The sequence below is a fragment of the Sebastes fasciatus genome, chromosome 3 (genome assembly GCF_043250625.1).
Source record: "Sebastes fasciatus isolate fSebFas1 chromosome 3, fSebFas1.pri, whole genome shotgun sequence".
NCBI classification, from domain to species: Eukaryota; Metazoa; Chordata; class Actinopteri; order Perciformes; family Sebastidae; genus Sebastes; species Sebastes fasciatus.
In genome coordinates, this window is record NC_133797.1 from 34002883 (window position 1) to 34015822 (window position 12940).

The 12940-nt window shown below is 38.8% G+C and overlaps 2 protein-coding genes across 3 annotated transcripts in view; both read left to right on the top strand.

The window, feature by feature from the left end:
* Window positions 1-8458, top strand: part of pik3r5 (phosphoinositide-3-kinase, regulatory subunit 5) — an 82474-nt gene extending 74016 nt beyond the window's left edge. For both annotated transcript variants that reach the window (XM_074630515.1, XM_074630514.1), the window contains exons 9-18: window positions 114-182; window positions 367-1277; window positions 2112-2237; window positions 2483-2614; window positions 3312-3405; window positions 3955-4031; window positions 5037-5130; window positions 5398-5480; window positions 6093-6208; window positions 7118-8458. In XM_074630515.1, coding sequence (XP_074486616.1) covers window positions 114-182; window positions 367-1277; window positions 2112-2237; window positions 2483-2614; window positions 3312-3405; window positions 3955-4031; window positions 5037-5130; window positions 5398-5480; window positions 6093-6208; window positions 7118-7268 — 1853 coding nt within the window. In that variant the 3' untranslated portion in view covers window positions 7269-8458. The remainder of the gene's footprint in view (window positions 1-113; window positions 183-366; window positions 1278-2111; window positions 2238-2482; window positions 2615-3311; window positions 3406-3954; window positions 4032-5036; window positions 5131-5397; window positions 5481-6092; window positions 6209-7117) is intronic.
* A 1186-nt stretch (window positions 8459-9644) lies between these two features.
* Window positions 9645-12940, top strand: part of pik3r6 (phosphoinositide-3-kinase regulatory subunit 6) — a 30965-nt gene continuing 27669 nt past the window's right edge. Inside the window, exon 1 of the mRNA XM_074630516.1 lies at window positions 9645-9762. The gene's annotated coding sequence lies outside the window, so the exon portion shown is untranslated. The remainder of the gene's footprint in view (window positions 9763-12940) is intronic.

Genomic DNA, 12940 nt, shown 5'->3' on the forward strand with positions numbered 1-12940 from the left:
TCATGAACTGGGGGATATAAATACAGTGTATCATATCATAATATTCCAGTTTCCAGTGGATATTGCTCTAATAGGCTGTTATTTTTCTCTTTTTTTTCTCTCGTCCCTTTCAGGAATGCTACAAACTCTACCCTTGCCTACAGCCAAGTGTTACATGTTTCACTGGGAAAAAGATAACTTTGGTAAAGTATTTTGCAAGATATTTTATTGATTAATACATGGGAATTATCTTTCTGCTTTGAGCTGATGGAGATTCAGCTTTCCTTACTTCTCTAAGCACCAGGAAATCCATCCACAATTTTTATACGACAGAAATGCAAACCATATTTCTATTTATTTATTTATTGTTTATTTTGATCCCTGCAGATGTCCTGAACATCCTTTTGGAACATGAGCCTGATGACGAGGTCACTAATGGGCAGGCTGAGGAAGAAGAGGAGGTAGACATAGATGATGGTGATGATGATGAGGATGAGGATGTGACAGAAAATTATGTAGAAGAGGAGGAGGAAGAAGAAGACAAAGAAGAGGAGGAAAATGGAGTAGAATTGCCTTCAATGTCTATGATCCCTAACGGCTACAGCGCCAACCATCGCGCCTCCACCTTCTCCACCATCTCCTCCCTGTCCACCGCCTCCAAAGACTCCATGTTCTCCACTTTGTCCGTAGCCTCGGAGTCCTACTCTCCATCCCTCTTCTCTGTCTGTGGTGATAGCGACTACTTTGAAGATTCTGACGAATATATCTCCTCCTCTCCCGTCGCTGAAAAGAGTTCGCCAAAGTCTTCCAACAAGGCTCGGCTCAGCCAGCACTTGTACCGGATCTTCATCAAACCCAGGAGCACTCGGTCGCTATCCCGGGCCAAAAGCTTAGGGTACACAGAATCAAAAGACCTTTCAATGGTGCGAGGGAAACGCTCCAACTCTCTACCACAGCAAGTCAAGTTACTTAGTCCGGAGCCCTTCCTCCAGCCACAAAGTCAGACTCTCAGACACGTCTGCTTCAGAAGGAGGCCCATTCTCAGCAGCGATGAAGACATTAAGAATACCACACTGAGGGTGGTGGTGTTCGGTGCTGATCACGTAGCAGGGAAGGTGGCCCGAGCCTACAATAGCCTGAGGAGGAGAGAGAGTGCATGTCCACGGCTCAGCCGGGTCTTCAACCTTCAGTTCTACTTTGTCCCTGTGAAGAGGGACTCAGCGGCGGGGTCGGGGAGTCTGAGGTCTCCTTGTCCTGTGGTTCAAACTGGAACGCCAAAAGGAGCGGCCCTGTATAATGTAAGTAGAAGAGTACTCCAACCAAACGTCATACATTGAACACTATGGAGCTTTTTTCCTATACAAGAGTGTGGTCTTTCAATTTGAGAGCATGACTTGATTGATTCAGATTTTGTAATGCTCTCCCTCAGAACCCTGTCCACGCACTCAGATAGCCCCTGCTTCTGCTTGGATTTGCTCTGCTCAAACTGTATTCTTGAACTCAGATATGTTGTTGCTTGTCCTTGGATTTTCTCTGCTCAAATTGTATGCTTGCACTCAGATATATTGTTGCTTGCACTCAGGGTGCTTCTGTGTGCTTGTGAAACATCTGCTCTCAGATTTTTCCTCTGCTCTTAGATTTTTTTGTGCAATAGCCCTGTAAAAATTCCCCAACCCACAGAATGCCAGATGTAGTGTTGACCAATGAAATGATCCCTCCCTCTTTGGAGATGCGTTTGCTTTACTAGAGCGTCCTTGACTGGCGGTTACTCTTTAACCAGGTTCCTCCACTTCCACCTTCCAAGGCTTTATAATAATAATAATATATCTGAGTGCAAGCATACAGTCTGAGCAGAAGGAGAGATAATTCAAGCGCAAGCAGGGGCTATTTGAGTGCAAGGACAGGATTTTGAGGGAAAGCACTACAAAATCTGAACGTGAAATCAATAAGTCAAATTGAAAGAGTCGCTCACGCTCTTGAATAAAGATATGAAAAAAGGCTCCATAGAACACAAGGTTTTGTTTATGACATCATATTTACTAAGCTGTCAAAGAGCTGAGTTGTACTGTACAGAATAAAGAAAGACAAATATGATAATTCCACTGTTGTAACTGTTGCTTTTGCTTAAGCAGGATCTTCACCTAACGGGCTCAGGGGACAGCACTAACGACATTGCCCATCTCCTTGGCATGTTGGACCCTTGGTACGAAAGAAACACCCTCAGCCTGCTTAACTTGCCTGCCAACGTCGTCTGCCAGGTACAACTGGAATCTAACTTTTACACTGCCTAAACTAAAACTAACCCTCACGTTTATCCAGCTAAGAACATGACTGATCTCCACTGGCGTCTATTACCCAACCGATGTGTATGCCAGAGAATTGTTATCATGCAGATAGATAAAGCCTGGAGCATGAACACATTTCAAAAATGTTTTGTTTTGGCTACACATACATAAGTAATCCTGCTGTATTATTGTATTCATTGTTTTGTTTTGCTCTTCAGCAAACCTCAAAGACGGAGTCAGAGTCATATGATAGTTCATACGAGCAGCGTCTGCCTATCCTGGCTGACTTGGTCCTGTACTACTGCCGCTACGCTTCCCGGCCAACTCTGATCCAGCTCTATCAGGCTGAGGTCAGACACACTTTTACGCACAGCAACAACACACTATACTGTATGCATCCCTGCAAGCGACCTATTTTAAAAAGACAAACTTGTGAACAAAAATAGGAACCTGATGCCTCATTACAGAAACTTCCTAAAGTCTGAAATCTCTGAAATCTCAGTTTACGATGACATTTAGAATTTTTGGTTTTACACTTTAATATATTTAATATGTATATTTTTATTTAAAAAGGTGACTCATTTAGTGCCTCCGACTTCTTGTTGCAAAAATTGAAAAATTGAACGCCCATTTCTTTTGTCCATGAAGCTAGCTAGCAAGTGACAAGTGAGAGCCGTTGATATTATGGCTTGTCCATCTCGAGTACATTGTAATCAAAGATACAGACAGTCTCATGTACATTCTAAACATAGATGTAGGCATGAGAGGACGAGTGGTGAATGAAGAATCTAATGTACAGTTATAGTTAGGATCTCTTAAGTAAAGATAAGATAGGAGGTCTGAGATAGGATAGGACACGGCCATGATTTTAGAAATTGCTTCTGTAATAGGAAGATTTTTCCTATCTTTGAAACTGAAGTTAAGATAGGACAAGCAGTGAGGATATTTTTCTGTAATGAGGCCCCTGATGCCCTCTGGTTGTTGGTATTAAAAAGTGTAACGCTGCTCCAAATGTCAGCGATTGATTGAGGATCTTTGGTGTTGCAGTTGACGTTGGCTTGTGGAGAGAGGAGGACCGAGGTCTTCGTCCATTCCCTGGAGTTGGGTCACACCGCAGGAACACGAGCCATAAAGGCCATGGGTGAGTGTGACACACGAGCCAAACACACGCACGTATCCTAGCAACCGTGCCGCAATGAAGGGAATCCTCCACATTTTCCATGCAGTGAAATGCATCATCAGGTTTTATGAGGTCGAGACTGGACTACATTTACGACAGCGGAACATCTGCTATTTCTATATTATGATTCATTCTACTTCCACTTTTTTAGTTTCACTTGTCGCCACCGCTTGCACTTCTGAGAAGTTAAAATTCAGGGAACACTCTTTATGCCTCATGTCCGGTAGTTACCGTGAAAAAATTACTTTGCTTTATTCATTTACTCACAATATTCTTCATGCAAAATGATGTTTTTGTCATTGCAAATTTAATATCTTCTACGTTGAATGCTGTCTGTAAAAATTCTGTAACAATGCAAAAATCCCAGTGTTAATTATGCTTCAATTGTTCACAAGTCTAAATGTGTGTAGTCATATTTAACAGAATTGTAGCATTATTTTAAACAGTAGAACTGAAACACTGCTTTCATGGATCACTAATGAGTGTGTGTGTTTTTCTATCTTTATATAGGTGCTGCCAGTAAACGGTTTGGTATCGACGGTGACCGAGAAGCAGTGCCTCTAACGTTGGACGTGGTGTTCAACAGGGTAAGATGGTGATTTTATTCCCTATCAGAATGAATGTGTTGAAGCTGCACTTCAAAGAAAAGTATTCATAAATATTCCATCTTATCAGCAGAAAAAAAACATCCCATTATCCTTTTGGAGACAGCTCAGGTTCACCCCATTTAACCTAATTCAACTGGTTTCGGTTATGGCCACTTCTCCAAACCCAGGAAATGACTCGCCAAATTTAGTGCCAAAATACAAAGTCTGCTAAACAGTCATGAGCACGTGCACTGTCCTGACCAAGCTTTTGTCTCTGTGGTCACTGTGGTATGAAGAAGCATTAGAGACTGGTAAATATGATATCCCTCTTTACTGGTGTTATTCATTATCTGATCGACCAAGACTGATCTCAAGACCACTTTTTGAAGGTCTTGTCTCGGAATCGATCGCATTTTTAATCGGTCTTGTCTCGGTCTCAGACAAACAGGACTCTGGATTTTTATTTCAAGACCACAACTGCGGGGATATCACTAAATTGCCTGTGCATTGTCCGATTTATTTGTTAACATCATTACTGTGATTACACATAGAAAACAGTTGAAAAAATTCCCACACACAAAATTCATCTCTGCAATGCCTTTTGATTATTTTATCAAGACATTTCTTCAAATGAATCTTCATTTGTTTTCTGTGGGTGTTTTTATGGGAATGTGGATATTTCAGATCAATTTGAGCAGCTCCTATATGGTTTGCATGCTCCACATTTTATCTTAAGTCTGTCATGCAGCGTGGGACTCACACTGGTCTGGTCTTGGTCTTGATTTAGTCTCAACCCCTCAAAGTCTTGGTCTCAATACACTCTGGTCTTGGTCATGACTTAGTCTCTGTTTAGGTGGTCTTGACTACAACACTGCTTATCTTTCATTAGATACGTTTCCTCAGTTTTAAATATTGTTCCCTCCTGTAGTAGTCAGGCAGCAGGTGTTTCTCATTTCAGTTTTTTTTTTCCAGTAATAACAGCAATAATCTTCTCTTCCCATGCAGGTGGTGATTAGTGGGAGAAGCCAGTGGAAAAGAGAAACCAAAGTCTGTACGTCCATAAACTTAACCAAAGCATGCAAGAACCCTGAGGAACTAGGTACGCTACTGCCGCTGGCTACTATAATACATGATGAACTGTGCTTGATTGAGACAGCACATTAGCTACGTAACATAAACATAATAATTACTGTTTAGGGGTAAAAAGAAACATTTATCATTAGGCACTGAATATTCTGTTGCTCCAGCTAATGTTAAATGGAATCCCTTGATATTTTCCTTTTGAAACCTGCATTAGGTGATTAAGAAGCAATTACTGTCATATGTGTAAGTGCACTCATAATTGAATGAAATCAATCTCTGTCAGACTCAAAGATGGAGTGCCTGCAGCTCACGATGACTGAGGTCCTGAAGAGACAGAACTGTAAAAGCAAGAAGGGCTACAACCAGGTGAGCTACTGAAGACGTGACATCAGCCTGTCGCGGTGGTTTGTGGTTAAAAAAAAGTGCCGCAGCAACACGTTTTCACAAACAACTCTGCAACACATTGTCTATTTAAAGACAGAGACCTCGGTGCATTCTTGATAGCATCTCAAACTCATCTCAACTGAATCTCTCATCTCACGTACGCTGAGAACAAAGTTCTTCACTCAGACAGCTTGATGGAACAAAAAAAGCCACAACACAGGCAAGACAGGCGTCTGTTTTGCTTGTGTGTTTTGCCAATAATATTATCTGCTCAACATTATAGCTTAACCTCATTTAGATGTGGAGCTTTAATTTGCAATAGTCGTTACACATCTCAGCAGAATGATTGGTTTTTAGCTCAAGGCTCTTTTTACAACTCAGGGACAAAAAGAAGTGCCTCAAAAACAAAAGTAAAACAACTCAGACACGCTGCAACAGCAATAAATATCATATCAAATGATGTGCAAATATATCGGTACAGTTTTGAAGGAATTTTCCACCATCTACTGTAGCATTTTTTTTAATTTCTTCTCCAAATTTTTTATTCATGAGGTGCAGTGCATGTAGTTTCTAATTTGTTATTTCCTTTTGCAGCAGCTGAGCGTGACGGAGGTGAAGGTGGACAAGGTGCAGGTCAGCGGTGTCGGAAACACAACCTTTGCTGTGTGTCTGGACCAGGATGAGAAAAAAATACTGCAGAGTGTCACCAGGTGTGAACACACACACACGCACACGCACATACACACTTTCTATAATTGTGTGAAGCCTAATAGACATAATGCTTGACCGATAGCCCCTAACCCTACACCTCAGGATGTAAGCCTGAAGTGCAGTGTAGGGTGACATCTAGCGGTGAGGTTGCAGATTGCAACCAGCTGAAACTTATTCTGTGTGCCAAGCGTGTAGCAGAACTATACGGTGAACAATATGGCTCCGTGAAGAGGACCCGCTCACTATGTAGATATAAACGGCTCATTCTAAGGCAACAAAAACATAACGATAAAGAAAACATACTTATTAATATTATATTCCATTTCTGCCAATAGATCCCCCTAAATACTACACACTTTTCTTTAAAACAAAATCTTAACCTTCAAACAGTCATTTGAAAATGTCTCAAAAGGAGAAATGTGAAAAACTGAAATTTGTCCACACACACACGCACACACACACACACACACACACGCACACACACACACACACACACACACACACACACACACAAAGAGGAACTGATGTAGACGTACACAGTGTCTGAAAAGAAGTGGTGCACCACAAGTATTTAATCTTTCAAAACAAATGGTTCTGTGAAGTGGTGGTCGCCCCTCTAGACAGGCTTCCCTGATCTTTTAACGTCCTCAACATAAATAAATACATTTTAAAAAAACATCTCTCAGGAGTTTCATATGTCAGAGACATTATTTCTTGTCTCAAAGACAGACGAGACAGGCTTGTTATTATTTCTTGTTGTATTCTAACTGCAATTTCTTATCTCACCTGCATCCTCTGCAGCCAGAACCCAACTACATGAATAGAAACAAATACACACATACTGTATATACACCATCCACTCACAAGTGTCATTATTTATCTAACTCATGTGTCTCCCTCCCTTATAGATGTGACATATCAGTGTGCTATAAACCCGACAGTTCCGCTGACTGGAGGCTAAGAAAGGTCCCATCCTCGGCCCAGATCCAGCCTCTCAACCCCAGCTTCTGCTCCCTGCTCTGCCTGCCCATCGTCACTTTCAGTGGGGCTCTTCCCTGAGGCTGCACACCACTGGTTTGGATGGTTTGAAAGGACATATTCTGTGCACTTATGTATGCTCTGAATAACAGACACTGATTGCAGAAGGAAAAATCACATGAACGGCAATGCATCTGTTGGAAACATGAGGACTTGTGCAGAAGGGGTACTCAGGAAACAGCTGACCTGGCCTGAGAAGCAAAGAATGACTGGAGATACAATAGTTCTAATGATGCTCAGTGCAGCTTCCTCTGTATAAAGCAATCATTCACTGTTGTTAAGGAAACTGTTCGAGTTTAATTCGACAGGTTTCAGTTCCTCGTTTCCTGCTGATGGAGAAGTGACTTTACCCAGAGTAACATCAGAATGTAATTTGGTCAAACAGTGCAGGATCTCAGGTGAGATGGCACTCAAAGTGGCGACAACAATATGTTGAAATAAGCCCGGGACCTGCCAGGAGAGGGAATTATAAACATGTGGCATAGTTTGAGAACTTTTCTTTGGATCAACTGACATGGACATGAATGACCAGAAATTATACACCTGTTGACCAGACTGTAATATGTAACACCTCCGATTAGGGGCGATTATGGGACTATGTCTGAGAATGGACACTATGGACTTACACAATATGTAAATATCATGTTTGTAAATATTATATTCTATAACTTGAATGTTACGCCATAATGTTTTATGTCACATGGTAATTTACTGATAACATTTCTCCTAAGGAGTTACAATGAAGTCACTGTTTAACTGGAGTTATACATATGACCAGCAGGGGGCTCTGTTGACATTCCAACTGACTTCAGGTGAAGATACTTTAACAGTCCAGCCTGAGGTGAAGTCTCACTTTGTAAAAACTGTAATGGGATTTATGTATAGACCATATTTTAGCTCTTGCAAAGTGCTAACCTTTATTTCATCAAGGGCACAGATGGGAAATATAAATTTGATATTGTGGTGCTAAAACATACCTTTATAAAAAGTTAACTGATTTATTGCACTTTGCATACTGTCAATTATGACATTTTAAAACATATGTAATTGTGTTGTTGCTGTAAAGGGATAATACCCTGATCACCTGACTGAAACTGAAATTGTATGTACATATATATTATATGGAATTGGAGCACTTGAAGATTAGATTAAGGAATTAGGTACTTTTATGTTCAAATAAATGAAAAATAAAAATTATCAATGCATATTTATAATTGTATATGTATCATCTATGCAATGCTTGTGTATATTACCAACTTGTTATTGTGTACATATACGTATACAGCAAGTATGGGTACGGTGGTGGACTGTAACTGAGTACACTCGCTCAGGTCGTCCTGGAAAGCAACTGAGATACTTGTGTTTCACTTGAGTATTTCTACTTTCTGTTACTTTATACTTCTACTCCACTACATCGCAGAGGGAAATATTGTACTTTTTACTCCACTGCATTTATCTGACAGCTTTCGTTACGTTACAGATTCAGATTATTAATACAAAATATAATCGACTAATAAATAATGATGCATTATTATAGATTAAACTACCCAGCAGTATATAAAGTAATTAAAATGTGCTCCTAACCCTTCACCAGCTGCATGAGACATTAAACTGATGAACACATTAATGCATCAATAATTATAATCCAATAATATGATATAGATTATTCTACATAATGAGTACTTTTACTTTTGATACTTCATATTTTTAATGCTGATACCTTTGTATTTTACTTAAGTAACATTATGAATGCATACTGTGATATTAGTACTTTTACTGGAGTAAAAGATCTATATCTATCTATCTATCTATCTATCTATCTATTATATAAACTTTGAAACACCTTTGATGTAAATGGTAATTCACATCTATCTATCTATCTATACATCTATCTATCTATCCATCTATCTATCTATCTATCTATCTATCTATCTATCTATCTATCTATCTATCTATCTATCTATCTATCTATCAATTCAATTCAATTTGCTGTATTGGCATGACTGTCAGGTGAACAATATTGCCAAAGCGCCAATTCAATAATAAATAAAAATAAAAAAGAACAAAATAAAAACCAAAACATATATATACATATATACAATTAATTAAGCAAATTACAATATATAGATATTTAAAAAGAACATGCATGTAAATGGAAGAAAACAATAAAGAAGTAATTAATGTTTGTTATGTCAATTAAACAAACAAACAAATAAAAAACAATTAATAACAATATATTGCAAATCTAAAAAAAAAAATATATATCTATCTAATCTAAACTATAAACACCTGTGACGTCAATAATAGTTTACATAGATATACGTGCTCTGATTGGTTAGCCCTTTCCTGACACGCCATTGGTCGGTTGCAGCGCTGGTGGGCGTGGCCTGAGGACGAGCCTCACTACTGTCAGTCAGTTAGTTGACACCACAGAGGAGTTAAATAAAGTGTCACCAGCAGAGAGAGAGAGATGATACAGTCGACAAATGGAGCTGTTTGCACAACTTAACTGCTGGTAAGTTTACTATTTAGTCTAAAGTCATCTTATACACGCTGCTGTTGATCCTGTTCCTGTTTATATCTACTTTTGTTGTTGTTCTGGTATGGTTTTAATGATGTTTACGTTTCGCACTGATGAGCTGCAGCTTATCTGATCCTGTAAACACAGTATGTCACTACTGCACCATGCAGATAAGATGTGACAGTGTGGTTTACTGTGCAGCACCTGACTGACTGATATAACTTATCCTGTGCTGCTGCTGCTACTGCAGGCTATATGTCCTCCTTTGAAGAGCCTTTTTCTTTTTTTACCATCATCTTTTTTAATAATCTCTTCTGCACTATATTCACATTTTAACAGTCTCTTCTGCACTATATTCACATTTTAACAGTCTCTTCTGCACTATATTCACTTTTTAACAGTCTCTTCTGCACTATATTCACTGTTTAACAGTCTCTTCTGCACTATATTCACTTTTAACAGTCTCTTCTGCACTATATTCACTTTTTAACAGTCTCTTCTGCACTATATTCACTTTGAACAGTCTCTTCTGCACTATATTCACTTTTAACAGTCTCTTCTGCACTATATTCACTTTTTAACAGTCTCTTCTGCACTATATTCACTGTTTAACAGTCTCTTCTGCACTATATTCACTTTTAACAGTCTCTTCTGCACTATATTCACTTTTTAACAGTCTCTTCTGCACTATATTCACTTTGAACAGTCTCTTCTGCACTATATTCACTTTGAACAGTCTCTTCTGCACTATATTCACTGTTTAACACTCTCTTCTGCACTATATTCACTGTTTAACAGTCTCTTCTGTACTATATTCACTTTTAATAGTCTCTTCTGCACTATATTCACTGTTTAACACTCTCTTCTGCACTATATTCACTGTTTAACAGTCTCTTCTGTACTATATTCACTTTTAATAGTCTCTTCTGCACTATATTCACTGTTTAACAGTCTCTTCTGTACTATATTCACTTTTTTAATAGTCTCTTCTGCACTATATTCACTTTTTAACAGTCTCTTCTGCACTATATTCACTTTTTAACTGTCTCTTCTGCACTATACTCATTTTTAACAGTCTCTTCTGCACTATATTCACTTTTTAACAGTCTCTTCTGTACTATATTCACTTTTTTAATAGTCTCTTCTGCACTATATTCACTTTTTAACAGTCCTGTATCACAGCTGTTACCCTGCACTATATTCAGTTTTAACAGTTTTCTTCATCTCCTTGTATTTTTATATCTGGCATATTATTTTTATACTTTGTACTTTGCACTACTAACTTTTTTACTGCCTTTTTACTAACATGTTTTGCACTATGGAACTGTGATGCTGGAAACTTGAATTTCGCTTGGGATCAATAAAGTTACTATCTATCTATCTATCTTCTTTTTTGAATGGGCTCTTTTTACATGCAAGTCAGCAGCAAGGCTATAAAAAACCACTTCCACACGTCATTGGCCTATGACATGAGGGAATTGGGTGTATTTTTTCCCCCTCCTCCTGAGATAATATCAAGGGTTTGATAACAGTGCCTGATCTGATTGAAGCCCTGGCTCTCTCTCTCTGTTGTGTCTGTTGGGAGTCTTAAGAGCACAGCTGTATTTCCTCCAGCTTCCTTGTTTTAGATCCGAGCTTCCTGGTACCACTTTGGGATTAAGGGGATGCAGGGTGGCTCCAGTCTCTGTGTGTGTGTGTGTGTGTGTGTGTGTGTGTGTGTGTGTGTGTGTGTGTGTGTGTGTGTGTGTGTGTGTGTGTGTGTGTGTGTGTGTGTGTGTCCATATTAGTCCCTTTTGTAAGTGATAGTTTTGCTCCAAAAAATGAGCCAATAATGGCTTAATTTTATGGGCAATAACCCATAGTATGGAAGCATTGCTATCCTTAGCAATAAGGCACATATTACAGTTTTTCTCAATCGCTTTGGCTCATTTTTTTAAATTAACATTCTCTAAACTGTCAATTTGATGGGACATCACAACTCTATTGCATGTCTGCAAAAGGTAGTAACTCACCCAAAACACTTCATTCATGCTTCAAAACCTAGTTATTGTGTCACCAAAATGAAAAGTTGTTTTGTCATCGTGTGAGTCGTACTGGTCAAAATGCTTAGCTGTTTTTTCACCACGGCACTCAACCTTGGAAATGTTTCTTATATACAAATCTCCATTTTGTTCTACTTTTTGTTGACACTGACTGCTTACTTTAGGCTACAAGAATGTCAGTTTTGTCTCGCTGAATGCTAATGTGTTTCGCAATGAGCTTTTTAGATTCCAATTTCTACAGTAGGTAAAAGTTTACTGGGGAAAGTAAATACCGAACAATAGTACACAGAAACAGGATATGTATGCGTGTTTATACAGTAGATATATTTGTGTAGCAATGTGTTGAAATGATGAAATAATATTTAGAAATTGTGAAGAGGAATCAGACAATTTCACTGAGAATCAACTCATCAGTTTTGATCAGCAAGACGTGTGAGTGGTTATTGTGCAAATTGTAGACTCTTACTCTTTTGCCAAAACACATGCAATTTGCTTGAATGAATGAAAAAATTCAAATCTGTTGTGAACAACAAACTAATAAGAGATTTGAACCTAATGTTTAATTCTCATTCAAGAATTGAGCCAAAGCGAACGAGGAAAACTGTAAACCTCAAATGTTGGCAACATGAAGGTTTTGCAGCTATCCACTGCAACACAACGCCCAGTTAAGAATGACCTCTCTAATCAAATCAGACTGCTGATGATGTCATCTATTGGGTGAGGCATTCCAGTTAGACATGACAAAACAGTGACAAAGTGGTTTCAAATATTTAGGCCATCATCAACTGAATGCTGGTAATCCAGTCTTGAGCTTGGCTCTATAGAGGAGGAAATAAACTTGAAACATATATGGGGACATTAAATAACAACCGTAAATCTATAAGGAACAATCATAATTCAACTACACATGATGAGCAAAAGTAGTTACAGTCCACATGGTGTTAAATCTGATCTCCGATGTAATGGTAACCGTATCATAAGTGCGTTCACCGTGACCAAATATGTAATGACATCACCACAAACATTGTTTGATAATTGTTCAGGTGAGATGAGGACAACTGGAACAGGTGCACAAGGAAACGCTGGATTGCAATTAACACCGCACTACAGCATCAACACAAAAATTAATT